A 16,606-nucleotide genomic window follows, 5' to 3' on the forward strand; every position below is an offset into this window, starting at 1 on the left:
GAATAATAAATAATAAAACAAAATTAATTTATTTTTATATTTTTTTATAATAATATTATTATTATTACTATTATAAGTTTAATTTTTATGTAAATAATTATTCTTATTTTTATTATTATTCATTATATTATTAAATATTTGATTCAAATAAAATTATTATTATAATTTTTTAATTTATATTTATTATCATTATTTTAATTAATAATATTATTAATAATTTTATAATATATAACATTTTATTTTTATTATAAATATTTAATATTTGTATTTTATAATATAATATAATTATTTTTTTTAACAGAGTAATTATGTAATTTAGCTATATAAAATTGGGTCTTCGTTGAATTTTTCTGCAATTCGATGTTTATGGAGTGAAGAAAGTTTTTTTTTTAGTTTCTTCACCTTTACACGTTTCCATTTCATCACAAATCATTAGATCCAAACAAGAATGGTTATTCTAAATTCATCCGCGTGAATAGTAAGCACCCTTAAACAAACAGAGTAAATGTAATTCTTATCCTCAATTATCACTATTATTTATCAGGTTGAAAAGGATCATAAAAATGTTCTAGTCTGGTATATTCCAAAGCATTAATTTACCATCTTAAATGCTTTAAATTCTCCTCCCACCCTCCAAGGTGCTTTTAACTAACAGTATTTACACAAGAACACTGCAACTTTAAAAAATACAATTTTTACATTTAACGATCAAACACAAGGAGGGATGACTACTTCTTGGGGTGGGAGGAAAATGTTCATTTGAGATCATAATGGACCAAACTATACAATCGACAAGGAAAAATATACAGTCAAACAATAGCAACAACTAACTAGAACTTTGTCTGTCCACAAAAGACCTTGTAAATAGGAGCGCGGATCCATTAACCCCTCGTAGGACAAGCAGCCTTGAATCCACATAAGTTCCACACACAAACTTAGACAAATCAAACACTTCTGGCGGAATTTGTGATCTTAGTTCTTGAAGAACACTTTTAGCAGTATCAATGTTTTGATTTAATGGATCGTCAAGATTCATTGTCACATCAATATCATCTGATGCAAGCTTGGCTGCCGGAAGACTTGATGGAAACTCCTTGAAAGGGATGACTTTTCTCCATTTTTTGCCCTTAAATTTCTGGGCTAAAGCATCCACATTGCTGGAAGGGCCAAAGAAGAACTTCTCAGTGGTCTTGTCTTGATTCAGATATAAGCGTCTCCCTGCTCTTAGTGTAAACGAAGAATTCACCTGCAACCTTCCACTCTTACCAGCTTTGTCAAGAGGCCAGTCTTGACCAATCATCACAGAGAATCCAATGTCAGAGTCAAATGAAAGATTAGCTTTCAATTTTGATTCTCTTGTCACTGTTAAATGCACATCGCGGACAAGTACTCGGAGAGGTGGTTGGCGAAGGGTCAGGCCTACATGCTTCCCTGTGCAGTATAATAGACGCCATTTGCCTGGAAGCATGTCCAGCCAGTTCTGCATACATCAATAGTGACACAAGTTAGCATAAGCAAAATCTTTCTTTTTTGGAAAATAAATCACACCCAGTTTTAAGATCATGTTTACATGAGTACTTCCCACTTATATGTTTCTTAACTTCCATTCCTATCCAAGGTGAGATTTCCTAGTAGCTTCAATAAATGGTATGCAAAAGTGCAGGCGAAATGGCTAAGATTTTTGGACACTAATTATTTCACTATTAGTGACAAAAGAAATGGAACTACTTTAAAGCAAAATATGGTAGAAACAACAATATCAGGAAAATATACAAACTTAAATCACTAATTACCTTTGGTTTTGGATGGGGATTCAACATCTCCATTAAGTCAATGAAATGCGCAAGCTTGCTGCGCTAAAACATAGAAAACGCCCCCATCAGTCAAACTTAGTAGTACTGGTACATATCTTACTCATATAAGTAATGTAATTTGCTTTATGTTAAGTTTTACCATCAAGACATAAAGTACAGTATATAAATGCTGAAAAGAAACATTAGTAAGAAAAAACTTGAGGACATCAGACACCAACAAATAAAAAAACCCATGTACAAGTATCAAGAAACTCAAAAGGCAACAAAGGGATATATTGCATATAAGGGCCATCGTTAGATGAATACCTGAGGCTTGCGATAAATGTACTCCTCAGTAATACGCATTGCAGTAGAACCTAGACCCCATCTGATAATATCCATTGATGAGACTACTCGCCATCTTGGCCCACATAGAAATGGGTGTCTAAGAGCATCTAAACAACTGCATAAATGTTTACATGGTTAACACTAATATAACTTCTAACTCGGGTAAATCAAACAGGTATCTGAAATCAAATGTTATTATATTTAAGTTTGCACAGTAGTCTAGCTACTTGTTGCCAAAATATTAAGCCTCCTAGCATACTAATGAAACTTGAAACTTTTCTCTGCGACTATTTTTATTTCTGAAAGTCCTTCATGGCACTACAGTTTTTTCTTTCTAAAAAATTGAGATATGTGCAAGAAATAATATCAGCCCAATATAGGAGCACTAGTGAAGAAATTATAGTCAACTACCGTTTTGCTTCATAGCATACCTTATCCTTTGAGAAGGTTTAGTTGCAAGCAATAAAGATAAAAGGTGCCAGCCAGCTCCCCAGTTCCTATCAAGTATCTGCAAGGAAATCGAAAGGTGTGTCAAAAGATTTGAAAAGAAGAATGTAACACAAAATATCAAGAAACTTTTAATAAGAATAAACTTACTTGTAATCCAGCATTTCCATATGGGGAACCTCTGCCAAGGATTTCCAACATAAGCTCTCGTAGACATGAAGGATCATACCCCTGAAGGTGGGACATGAATTATCATTTGAAAGTTTCACATCATTGGATGACCCTTTTAACCAGATAAGAATAAGCAAAAAAAAAAAAAAACATTTGATGAATCAATCAGGTATCATAAACAAAGTGACAAAAAGATGAACAGAAATGAAATATTGGCTAAAAGGAACTAAGAATCTGGTAAAATATTTCTATATTAATTTAGAGTAAACAGATGACAGTAAGTCCAACAATACTTATATAACACACTGCTTAATTGAAGACGAGTATCCCCCTATAATAGTCCTATAACTAATCTTTCCAGAGTGATCCGCAAAGGATCATGGTAATTTAACCATTACTTTCTTTTATTAAAATGCCTACTAATTTCAGCAACTGCTCAATCTTCAAACTTTCATGATAATGGTATATGTCCTGTCCTGCTGTCAATAAATGTGTGTAAAAAACTTCCAGAAAAGGGGAAAAGAGAACAAAATATTTAGGTCTTAGTTCACAAGAGGGCGACATATTACAGACATGAAGCATTGTTGGCACTTGCATAGCAGTTTAAATCATTTAGATCAACTAGTTTTTTTCCCCTTCAAAAAAAAGATCAAGTTATTTTTAAACACTCAAGAGACCAAAATTGAATAAAAAAATAGCTTATCATACCTTTGTGAGGAACGATTTGAACTTTGCAAAAACCAAAGGATCCATAAGTTCCCGCATTACCATTTTAGCCATTATGAAACCCACACATCTTTACAACAGAGATAACCAGGTATCAATATTATATAGTTCCAAAACATACTTTAGTGAAAAATCAAAGGGCAAACCTCATGTCAAATGCAATCATCATCTGTCGCCTGTCCAAGTTATCCAAAGAGCTATCTTTCGAACCATCCTTGTAAAAGTCAGCAGCATTACCCAATATGCCTACCTGTTAAGTAAAAACACAAGGTTAAGCCAACCATGAGGAAAGATTGAATAGATTCTACATCAAGAAACACAATTATCAATTTGCAGTAATTTGGATTGCATGCATAAGAACTATTAGCCCTCTGGAAATCACTAGTAAGTCCATTTTGTACACATTTTTTTTTTACAGTTACCAAAATAAAAATAATAGTTGATTCAGCAGTTTTTATAAAAAAAACACAGACACCAAAATGTTGTGAGTAAGGGTAAAGTTGTACAAAAAAATGTGTACACCAAAACCAGTTAAGAAAAATTTTATTTCCTTTATATATCAGTATAGCTTTATATCTTAGTATAGATATACCATTTTCTACAGTGCATAATCACAATAATTTTCAAACCAGGAACAAAATAAAAATTATAGGTTTGTCTTTGTCACATTCTGTGAGTTTACAGCAAAATAAATGCATAAAACCACCTCTAGGATCAGTCAAACAGCAAATATAATCCACAGCTAAGACAAAAAATGAATGAAGAAAGAATGTCATAGTTCTAATTTTATAATAGAATGACAATGCTCACTTTGATATGTCTGTCCACTGGACTTATATGAACATTTTCCACTCTCAGCTCTGTATGCGCAAGACCATGGCTGTGCAGGTAATTTACCTAATTTAAAAAAAATAATAGAAGAGAATATCATTTCTCCTATTTCTATGCAGAATATATCAAGACCTTAAAAGTAAAATTTTCAATCAAACAAAATTTTAAAGGAACTTTTTAAAAAAAGGGGGTAGGGGGAAAATACCCCAATAAGAAGATCCCTCATCAATATTCGAATAAGTCGCAACTGCCTAGAAACCGCAGGACCTCCAGTTGTATCTTCTCCGACCTTTCTAACAGACTCTTCATCCAGTGCAAGAGTGGCCTCTAAAGTTGGAAGCCAATCCGACCGTTCAAGCCAGTGTCTCAAAGAAAAACTGCCATGATACTGCAAGGAAAAATTATTAAAAGGAAATTCAGCTTTATTTTTTTACACCGCGGAAGAAAGACAAATTGAGAAAACATTCACAATAAGAAAGAATCGTCCATATTAAAGAATCAAAAAAATAAATCTTACAAAGATTAATACTTACCCCATGTACCAGGATAAATGAATCACTATCATCACTTGCAGGCAAAGAGATATAACCATGAACTTGCATTGAGTAAGAATGATACAGAAGTTTACGCCGAACCAGCTTCTTCAAAACCTAAAAGGCAATAGCAAAAAAATTGCGATGGGATATAATTACAAACAGTTTAATTTGTAATACTAAAAGATTAACATACATACCTCTATTGCTCGTTTCCCCCGACGCTGAGCTTGGGCACTAGAAAGCTGTCGAAGTACAACTTTTGTGTCATACAAAGAACTGCGGAGGGAAATGAATACATACAGATGTTATGATTGAAACAAACCACACAACCTGAAGCAAACAAAGAATTAACTTACCTACAACTATCCTTCACCATGCCTTCAAAAACTATCTCATCCGACTACAGGAAAACTTAATTCAATCAGACCAGCATTAAAAATTCAATCCAGTCATGACAATCATAAACTTATTTGAAATTTCATACCCGCCCACCAAGACCAATGCTAACTGAATCTAAAATCCTAAAGTCTGACATTTTGAACCGTATAACATGATCTAGTTCCTCCTCCAAGCAAACTGAAAATGTACTTGGAGCATCTTCCTGTGACTCCATAGAAGATGCAGATGCAGCACTCCTTAATGAAGAGCAGCATACTCCCTTGCGCTTTTTCCTGACTAAATTAGAGAACTGTCCAGTAAAACGCAGGGGAACTGGTAAAATAAGTTTTGTAGACAAATTTTGAGGTGAATACGCTAAGCTGTTACTCCCAGGAACTGGGTTTGGTGCAGTTCCACAAAGCGCCATTGATCATACCTCTGACTGCCAAAAATAAAAGCATTACATAATGTATCAGAAAACCTTCAGAGGGTCCATCAATGGTGCAACAAAACATAACACACATAAACAAACTCATTACACATCCAATTTAACAGATAAACATACGAAAAAAGTTAACATTATTTGGCTCAATGGTAGTAGATACAGAAAATAACAAAATATGTGATTGTCTTTTAACCATCCACCCTTAGTGTCCCTTACCTGCCTAAATTGACAAAACAATGCTCCATTTTGCAACAACAAACTCAAGTCCCAACTTTGACTAACGTGCGAAGCTTCTATTTATCATTTCCCACATTTCTGAAGCAAATTAGTAATCTTAGTTTTTTTTTTTTTTTCTAGTTCTCCCCTAAAAGAATAAAAGAAATCGCAAAACATTTTACTGTGCTAGCTGAACCATAACAAACAGGGTGAGAAATCAACGCATACAGATGGTGAAAGTAAAATATTATAATCCAACTTGCACAACTTGAGGAATTCAAAGCATTTAGCAAATAAGATAAAAGAAAGCAATTTGAGGAGGTGGAAAGAGGGAGAAAAAGGAATCGGAGAAATTGAAAGTTAATTACCAGAAGGGGAAAGGGAAAAGAAGAGCGCAGAGATGCAGAAGAAGTGCAGAGGGTCACATTCGTACTCCTACATATACATATAGAAAAGAAGCGTGTGAGAGTTGCGTGCGAGGGAATGCTCGAAACGTTTTCCCACGTGCTTCTCGCACGTCAACCTCTGCCAAACCAAATATCTGCTTTTATTTTTATCCATCAACCTCCACGTCTTGCACTACTTTTCATGATATGAGATTGTGTTTGAATTAAGGAGTAGAAATTAAAAAATTTGAGAGACTCAATCTATTATGATTTGAAAAAAAAAGTGTGAAAAAAAAAATAGGATGTGTTTGGATGGAAGAAAAACTTTAATAGAGTGAATTTAATAGATGTGATCGAATTTTTATTTTTTTAAAAAAATTTAAAATATAAGTTTACAAATTAACTTTTATTTTTAAAAATATTTGAATAATGAAATATGAGTTTTTTTTTTAGATTTGAATTAATTAAAATTTTGTAATTTTTTTTTAATATTGAATAATTTTTTTTACAAGAAATGGAGTTACTTATTATTATAAAAAATCATAAAAATAATTTTTTATTTAATTGTAATATTAAAGTTGTAAAAAGAATTGGAAAAATAATTTAAAATTAAGTAAAATATCTATTAAAAATATTTATTTTTAAAAAATATAAATTACTAATATTATTATTATATAAAAATTATAATATTTAAATATTCATTATTACAAAAATTTAATTAAAATTAATTTTTATTTCAAATTTAAATAATAATAATATTTTATATTTTTATTTTTATAATCAACATAAATTTACATTTTTATTATAAATATTATGTATTCATTATTTTTTAATTGTTAATATTTATTTTTATTAATAACCTTATTAAATATTGTTATTATTTAATATTACTTTATTATATTATATTATATTACATAATCAATTATATATAATCAATTATAATATTTATATATATAATAATGAATTAATATATTTTAAAATAATTTTAAATTTAAATTATAAATTGATCTTTTTGTAAAGATATTTAAATACATAAAATAACAAAAATAAAATACATTTACTATTAAAATGAAAAAATGGCATTGATATATCACTATGCTTTATTTGGAAAGTAAAAGTGAGAAATGTCAGTGACGACGTGATTTTCCTCTTAAATCTTAGCATATATGGGAAGAACACTTTTGAAGACATCTACTCTTTTCTGGACTTTTATTTCCTCACAATTTGATTGATACACGCATTTTTTCTTCCAAAATCAATGTCTTTCTACCTGAGTGAATAGTATTTATTCGGATCCAAACTGAGCATTAGCGATGTGTTTAGATGTTTGGAAGCGTTGAAAGAGTGAATTTTGAACAATTTGAAAGAAAAGTGTGTGAAAAAAATGAGATTATTTGAATTATGATATATTAGAGTGAAATTTCGAGGAGATTTTATTGAAGTTTGTGAGTTATGTGATGGTTGTGAGAAAATAATTAGCATTTCTTGGCATATATGGGAGGAACACTTTTGAAGACATCTACTTTTTTCTGAGATTTTATTTCCTCACAATTTGATTGATACACACATTTCTTTTTCCAAAATCAATGTCTTTCTACCTCAGTGAATAGTATTCCAAATTGAGCATTAAGGATGTGTTTAGATGTTTGGAAGCATTCAAAGAGTGAATTTTGAACAATTTGAAAGAAAAGAAAGTGTGTGAAGAAAATGAGATTATTTGAATTAGGATATATTAAAGTAAAATTTTGAAGAGATTTTCTTGAAGTTTGTGAGTGATGTGATGGTTGTGAGAAAATAATAATTATTTATATTAATGAATTGTGTTTATTTTATTATAATATAAAAATATAATATTTATTTTATATAATAATTATAAAATATATATTTAATATTTTTATAACCGTTTGTTATATATATATATATATATTTAACCATTTATATATACATATTTATTTTGAACAGTAATTCTTAATAAATATTCGCATGGTTTTTTATTTTTTAAAAATTAAAAATTTTATATTTTTCTCTGCCTCATGTGAATCAGTCACTGAAAACAAAGATGACATTAATAACTATCTTAATAAAATCATAATTTGAATATTTATGAATAAATAAAAATAATAAGAACACGTTAATTCTTGACATTTTGTTCCAGTGATATAGTTTTTCTAACTTGTTGGAAAAGCTAACCTGAGTCTACAAGCAAAATTGATAGAGATTTATGAAGTGATACAAGCTTTGTTTGTTTTGTTGCAAGGAACTCCCAAATTCTAATGTTACCTAATGAGAAAATATTTCCCCCACTTCACCTCTGCATTTTATTTTCAAGAAAATAACCATTTATTGTAGGAATCCCAATTTCTAACTGCAATTTGCAATAAGATGAAAACCTATATGCAATGAGACCATTTTTATTTTTATTTTCTGTGGTGGAAAAGAGTGGAAAAATTGGAGCTGTCAGAATTTGTTTTCTAGAAGCCAAATATATGTTTTCACTGTATGACTGTGACAGTTTCTGTTTTTGAATATTGATGTCCATAATTTTACTAATGATTATGTTGATCATTATTGGATTGTTAAAATTCATAAAAAGTTATTGGTAGTTTGTCATGGAGTTTGTCTTATAATTTGAATTGAAGTATTATATGTTTATACTTTTGCATATTCACTGGAAAGAGAAACTGCAACATATTTTTGTACATGTATATATTCATGTTTATATGGATTTATATAATCTCGAATTTCAAAAACCCGTTTATGTTGTGGGGTCTAATATCTTTAGAGATTCCAATTAAATATATATACATAAAAAGGTATTTTTATTTTTTATTTTTTATTTTTTTCATTAATATATGTAGATTTATATTTATCAAAATAAATTATAAATTTTATAATTTACATATATTATCTTTAATATTTAAAACTGAATGAATATATCATTATTTGTAAAAAGAATTGTGGATATGTTTCCGCTAGCTAGTAAATTATAATGTAATATTCTAAAAAATTATAATAAATTTAAATTGGAAAAATAAAATTATAAAATAAATTTGGTTTTGTACTTTTGTAATAAATTTGAATTGAGGAGAATAAATTATATAAAACTAAATTTTGTATTTTTTGTTTGTTAAAAAGTATCAAAGTAAATAATAGAAAATTTAAATAAAAATATTGGTGTAGAATAAATATTAATTCATTGATTTGAAAATTTTGAAAAAATAAGTTAATTATTCGTTGTTGATATGTATGTAATGATAAAGGGAAGAAACAACGATTAAAAATGTTCAGTAATTGAGATTAATAAAAATAAGTGTATAAATTATAATTTTAAAATGTGAAATTCATGAATAATTGATAATTAAAAGATGTTGTGAATACAAAAAATAGTTTTATATATTTAGTAAACTATAATAAGAAATACTATGTAATAATAATTGTTTAAAAATTTATATAAAAAAAAATTAAAATGCAATATGGGATGACTAATTGAAATGTAATTTATATATTAGGTAAAGGTGGATGAAATCCACTCTGTGAAATTTATATAAGATAATTATGATTCTAATAAAATTACTAAAAAAAATTTAAAAACGTGAATCTTGTTTTGTCCAGATGATGTAAGTATTATACTTTAAGTCTTGAACTAGTTCTTTAGGTGTTTTACTGCATAAATTATTTAGGTGTTTTACTGCATAAATTATTTGTTTAGACAAAAGTTTAATGTTAGTTCTTGAATCTTCATAGTGCACATTTGGGTTAAGAAGTTGAGTATTTTTTCAACTTTAATTATTCGTTTGACAATATCATATTTTTTATTTGTATTGTGTACAAGTTTTCATTTGAAAATTCTAAATTAGACGTCCTTAGTTTATTTTTTAACTTGTTTTTAGTATTTATATTATAATATTTCTGATATGTTGAAATATACGTGGAATTGACATTTTGACAGCACGTGACCTCATATGATCACATCATTCTTTAATCTAAATTATTGGTGTTAAGATTAAATAAATAAAGTTTAATATATATTAAAATTGTATGTTTCTGTTTAGTCTACTCATGACATAACAAAATTAATGAATAAACAAAGTTTAATGTATATTAAAATTATAAATTGTTATCTCTCTAATCGGTTATAATACTAATTAATATATTAAACAATATTTTTATATTATAACTGAACTACATAATATATAAAAAAAAAATATTTCTTGATAAAAATCGAATATATTAATTATTGTCAACAGAGTTAATATATCACATTTATCATATTCTTAATATGTTTTTATCATTTTTATTAGAATACATTTTTTAAAATATCAATAAGTATTTATTTGAAAACAAAATGTATTACTTTGAAGAACAAGTGTTACTCCTTCTAAGTGGAAAAATAAATATTTTACCAACTCTTTTTAAACTTTTAAAATAGACAAACATGTCTCATAAATGTATATTTTAATTTTTTTTATAGTTAGTATGATTTTGATAAAACGTATATTTTAAAATTTAAATATTTTTTTATTTTTTATTTTCAAAGTATGCGTTAGAAAAATAAAACAGCAATTTAACAAATAATTATCTATTACAATTTTAAAGTTGGCATATCTGATTTACTGTATTGTTAATATTATTCCTATCTTAAAAAGAAAATATTTGTCAAAAAATTATTAGTTATTTATATAAAAATGTATTAGTTAGGGTCACACGAATCAACAACACTTAGTATTTGAGGTCGTCTGACCAGCCAGAGTAAATACATTAAGGTAAAATAAAAAGACACGCGATAAATTAGGTAATTCCATTTAAATTATGTTATACATTAAATAGGTTTCATCAATGATAGAAACTATTACAAACTTTATAAATAAGCATGTTATGCAATAATAAGGTACGACCAAGGGAGAAAATTCAATTGTCAAGTTGCTAGCATATATTGTCTAGGCCATGTACAAGTATGTTCATAGAGGCAGGCAGGTACAAAGTACAATTGGCGTCCACCACAAGACCGAGAGAGTACTAGAAATGAGAGGATGACGAAGGAGATGGTCATGTTCCAAACCCTACAATGGGAGATGCCATAGATATACCAAAAGAATGAGGAGGAAATACGAATCCTCCGATAGCAAAATGAAGAGATAAGATGTCAACTAGCTGCCGTACCCGAACCCAAAACCCCATACTCGAGGGGAATTCTTTTAGAATAGTTTAGATGTGACCATTTGGTGTTTGGATAGAGCAATGTTAGCATTTATAGTTGTTTCCAAAGTCTGGTCAGAATCCGCTAGTTCTTTCTTTAGACGTTCAACTTCAGCAGGAGGCACACCTTTAGTAGCATCATCACCAAGCCTCTTACATACCAGTAAAATCCTAACGCCAAGCTCAACAACAATATTGTAAAGATCTTTCGTGGAGGAGTTACAAAAAAACTCTTTCTCAAAGTTACTCAAGCTATGAGATAAAGATTATGAGATCCTTAGTGAAGACCCAAAAAGACAATTAGGCAAAGGCGTGGAAGGACCACTATGACAATTTCTTCTAGGTGATTTATTAGAAGAATGAGACTAACGGTTTGAACAACCTCGTTTCTTATGCTTCCGAGAAGTGATAGTTTCAACTATAAGTTTCGACAGGACTTGGTTAAGAGTAGTCACTGCAGCAACAATTGTAGGTTCTTCTCGGGCTCGAACATCATGAGAACTGCTAGAGGGATCATTTCTTAGAGCAATATCGTGAAAGTAATTTTTGCTTTTCTTACTAACAACAACCATAATACCTAACAAATATGAAAAAATTCAGCAAAGTTAAAGAACGCATCAATAAAAAAATGTATAACCAAAAAGAAAACATACCGAAGAAGTCCTCTTCAATCTGAGGAGACAAATAGACACGGAAAAGGCTTTGAGTAGGAAGCTTTCAGGGTAAATCATTAAAAAACGATAACGTTTCCAAGTCATCGACAGTCATTGAGTAAGGAGACAAAGAGTTGTACTTCAAAGGAGTGTTGATAAAATAAAAGGGAAACTTAGGTTTATCTCCATCATAAAAATACTTACGGTTATCCTTTTCAACTAATACTTTGAAAAATCCACATTTGAAGTTCTTATACGAAGATGCGAAAGGAGCCAAGAGAGTACTTCGTGCTCGGCTTATTAAAGACAACCAAGTTGCTCTCTTATCAGGCTGATTACTATAAAAATGAAGAAACACTTGAGGACTCACTTTTAGATGTAGAAATTTACATATCGGCTGAAAGACTTGAATAACAGCCCAACTATTTGGATGAAGTTGAGTAGGGACGACATTTAAAATACGAAGTACTCCTATTTGGAAATCATCTAATGGAAATCATATGTGCATATTTGTAATTAAACATGAATAGAGATAGAAAAATCTTCAGCCGAATCTTCTCGTCCATGGCAGACATTAACAATAGCCCGACATCTCCGAAAGGCAATGATATCTGTTAGAATATATGGCCTTAAACGAGAGGGAGGGTGAATTGTTTACGAAAGGTTTTTTAAAACTTTTTCAGGTTTAACAAAATTCTTTGTGTAAAGCCAGAATAGGAATCCAGTTAGCCAATAATTTAAGCAGTTATACAACAAAGCAACAAAAAAAAATTGGTTGTTTATATCAGCAAAGCTTAAAACATAATTTAAATGAGTTCAGGGTAAGAGAGAATCACACAAACAACTTATACTGGTTCACTCTTAAACCAAGAGCTACATCCAGTCCCCATAATACCACTGGCTAATCCACTAAGCAATCAAACCAAATTACAAAACACAAACCACCAAAGTAGTGACCTTGAACCCTTCAAGAAACACACAACCTTTGGCAAACCACACCAAGAGTATTGATCTTGAACACCTCAAGAACACACAATACTCCTTAGCAACACAACACCAGAAATGCAATAGGTTTAGAGAGGATTACACCTTATCACAGCACAATCTGAATTGAATACAATTGCAATCCTATTCCACTTTCTCTTGAAAATCCAAAGCTTGATGTGAATCTTGACATCTTAGAATCAAATGTGTCAAACTGAATTTCTCAAAACTATTTCTTACTTATTTGAAAACATAAACAAACCATTTATATTTTCCAAAGATTGGTCAAAGCAATTAATGAAGGAGCGTATTCAGTTAGAAAACGTTTAAAGCAGATTCACCATTCAAAACTGAAATTTGCTAGGATTTTCAAAGAAATAATCGGTTGAAACCATGAAATAACCGATTGTTTGGTTTGACAGTTAAGTCAACCAAACCAAAACAATTTTCAACCTTTTTCAAAACTCTTAAGAGCAAAACAACCGGTTGATTCGACAAAACAACATGTTGTTTTTCACTTAGTTGGAAAAACACTTAATTTCAAAAAGGTTTTAAATCACACCAGTTTTAGATTCATCAAAGGAGTGGATCACACTTTATTCTACCAGATCCCACCCAAACACAACAGCAACACCAACCTTTCATCAAACACCTTGGATTTGGATTCTTCAAAGGACATGATCACACATGATCAACAATATCTTCGTTAAGGTCAGTATAAAACAAATATGCTTTTGATAAAAAATACCGAAGCGAAGTCGACCACTGGTATTGAGAAAAATATTCACGCACATGAAAATCAACCCATTTATATCCCCGCCTTAAGCTCCAATTCTCTTTCACCCTATCGGCTCTTTCTTCGACAGACAAACCTTCAGAGTTACCTTTATTACCAACACTCTCTCGACTTGAAGGGGATGAGTTATTTGTTTCCAGTTGAGAAGAACTGGCAGGAACCGTTATCGATTCTTTATTGACCTCTCGGTCGCTACCACTCGACAACCCTTCCGATGACGAAACAGAACTAAGGGAAGACATATCTAATAACCCAAGTCAAAACTGAAGTCAAAACTCGAAAGCTCTCAAAGCAGAGAATAATATATGTGGACCACATTGGAAAATGAAGTCTGTTTATAAAAGTTTTCAAACCTTTTGGAAGGTCAAACGACATCAACATCTGACTGTTAAATTTCATATTCATCCAACGATTTAGATGAAAAATCCCTTTAAATCAGTTTGAAAAGCATATTTAATGTGCGCGAGCTTCAAGAATGAAAGTACAACAATATTGCCAAAATCAATAAAGGCGTATTTGTAACAACTATCTATTACTACAAGATCTTCGTCAATTCAGTTTTCCTTGATCTTGGGGGGCAAGTGATCTAGTTAGTAGGTCGAAAGGAACCAAGAGAGTACTTCGTGCTCGACTTATTAAAGACAACCAACCTGCTCTCTTATCAGGCTGATTACTATAAAAATGAAGAAACACTTGAGGGCTCGCTTTTAGATGTAGAAATTTGCATATCAGCTGAAAGACCTGAATAACAGCCAAACTATTTCGATGAAGTTGAGTAAAGGCGACATTTAAAATATGAAGTACTCTTATTTGGAAATAATCTAATGAAAATCATATGTGCATATATGTAATTAAACATGAATAGAAATAGAAAAAATCTTCAGCCGAATTTTCTCGACCATGGCAAACATTATCAATAGCCCGACATCTCCGAAAGGCGATGATATCTTCGTTAAGGTTAACATAAAACAAATATGCTTTTGATAAAAAATACCAAAGTGAAGTCGACCACTGGTATTGAGAAAAATATTCACGCACATGAAAATCAACCCATTCATATCCCCGCCTTAAGCTCCAATTCTCTTCTGCCCTCTCGGATCTTTCGTCAGCGGACAAACCTTCAGAGTTATCTTTATTACCAACACTCTTTCGGTTTGAAGGGGATGAATTATTTGATTCCAGTTGAGAAGATCTATCAGGAACAGTTATCGGTTCTTTATTGACTTGTTGGCCGCTACCACTCGACAACCCTTTCGACGACAAAACAAAACTAAGGGAAGACGTACCTAATAACACAAGTCAAAGCTCGAAAGCTCTCAAAGCAGAGAAGAATATATGTGGACCACATTGGAAAATGAAGCCTGTTTATAAAAGTTTTCAAACCCTTTGGAAGGTCAAACGACATCAACATCTGATTGTTAAAATTCTTATTCATCCAACGATTTAAATAAAAAAAACCCTTCAAATTAGTCTGAAAAAGCGTATTTAATGTGCACGAGCTTCAAGAATGAAAGTACAACAATATTGCCAAAATCAATAAAGACGTCTTTGTAACAACTATCTATTACTACAGGATCTTCGTCAATTCAGCTTTCCTTGATTCCGGGGAGCAAGTGAACTGGTGAGTAGGTCGAAAGAAATTGAGAACAAGTGAAATGTTAGTGGAAATATGACGTGGTAAGGAGCATAAGTGTCAAGGTTAAATGGGGAGACACAAAAAAAATTGTGAATAAAATTAAGTCTAAAAATTAATTAGTGTGAGATATACATAAAGATTAAAGTGATGTGAGAGGCCCAGGCCCATGAGCAAATAGTATAAATAGATAAGATGTTTAGTTTAGTATTTTAGAGTTTGAATAAATTAAGAGAAACAAAACAATAACTTAATCTTCAGAGTGTTCATGCAGGTACCACTTAACTTGCTGAGAGAACGAGAAGAATCTAACAAACACGAAACACGAGAGACCGAGAGAAAAGACTAATTTGGAGGAGCAAAAAAAAGGTGAAGGCGAATTCAAAAGACACTTTATCTCATTTCCACTTAGTGCGAATACAATTCTATATAATTATAGTTCATACTATTTTTTTAAAAAGTACATCGTTACTAAATGTTTAATTAGTAAATATTTTTAAATAGACAAACTATATATATTTATGATAAGTATAAAGTTGTGATATATTTTCTTAAAAGTATAAAACAGATACATGATTAAAATATTGTATATACTACAATTATTTTCTCAAAATTTAATAGTTGAATATATATTATTTGCGCATATATTAATTTGTCTTGGTTTCGTTTAATTAATTTGGGAATAGATGAGAATAATAATGGAAAGTCCACAACTACAATCTTCTTCGTTATTGAGCACCAAATGAAAAAAAAAATACACTCACATATAAGTGATTTGTATAAAATATTTATTATTTTTTTCTTTCAAATTTATGTCCACATGATTTCTATTTGATTTTCAAATATTCTTATAAATAGTGGGAAGTATATGAAATTTTATCGTGAATTAATTATATAAGAGAATATCACACTATTTTTAATTTAAAATCCTAATAAATTTATAATTTTTATTTGTTTATATATTAGAAACAAATTAATTCATTTATACAAAATATCTTAATACTTATTAAAAAAATATACTTTTAAGTTTAATTCTTATACCATCGACTTATAAAATAATATTTATA

General features: G+C 30.0%; 1 protein-coding gene across 3 annotated transcripts; it reads right to left on the minus strand.

Annotated features, from left to right (window-relative positions):
- Nucleotides 1-555: 555 nt before the first annotated feature.
- On the minus strand, nucleotides 556-6,453 carry LOC137820530 (probable plastid-lipid-associated protein 14, chloroplastic). 3 transcript variants are annotated; one of them, XM_068624663.1, is made up of 15 exons: nucleotides 6,260-6,397; nucleotides 5,892-5,990; nucleotides 5,337-5,672; nucleotides 5,209-5,252; nucleotides 5,050-5,128; nucleotides 4,850-4,966; nucleotides 4,522-4,704; nucleotides 4,296-4,382; nucleotides 3,632-3,735; nucleotides 3,468-3,555; nucleotides 2,739-2,819; nucleotides 2,573-2,649; nucleotides 2,121-2,256; nucleotides 1,794-1,856; nucleotides 556-1,480 (listed from the first exon to the last, which is right to left on the minus strand). In XM_068624663.1, the coding sequence occupies exons 3-15, from the start codon at nucleotides 5,655-5,657 to the stop codon at nucleotides 827-829; spliced, it is 2,034 nt and encodes a 677-aa protein (XP_068480764.1). In that variant the 5' UTR covers nucleotides 5,658-5,672; nucleotides 5,892-5,990; nucleotides 6,260-6,397; the 3' UTR covers nucleotides 556-826. The 3 variants fall into 3 exon arrangements, with proteins under 3 accessions (XP_068480764.1, XP_068480763.1, XP_068480766.1); XM_068624662.1 differs by lacking the exon at nucleotides 5,892-5,990 and having other exon boundaries at nucleotides 6,260-6,453; XM_068624665.1 differs by lacking the exon at nucleotides 6,260-6,397 and having other exon boundaries at nucleotides 5,892-6,001.
- Between the last annotated feature and the right edge of the window lie 10,153 nt (nucleotides 6,454-16,606).

The sequence above is a fragment of the Phaseolus vulgaris genome, chromosome 9 (genome assembly GCF_000499845.2).
Source record: "Phaseolus vulgaris cultivar G19833 chromosome 9, P. vulgaris v2.0, whole genome shotgun sequence".
NCBI classification, from domain to species: domain Eukaryota; kingdom Viridiplantae; phylum Streptophyta; class Magnoliopsida; order Fabales; family Fabaceae; genus Phaseolus; species Phaseolus vulgaris.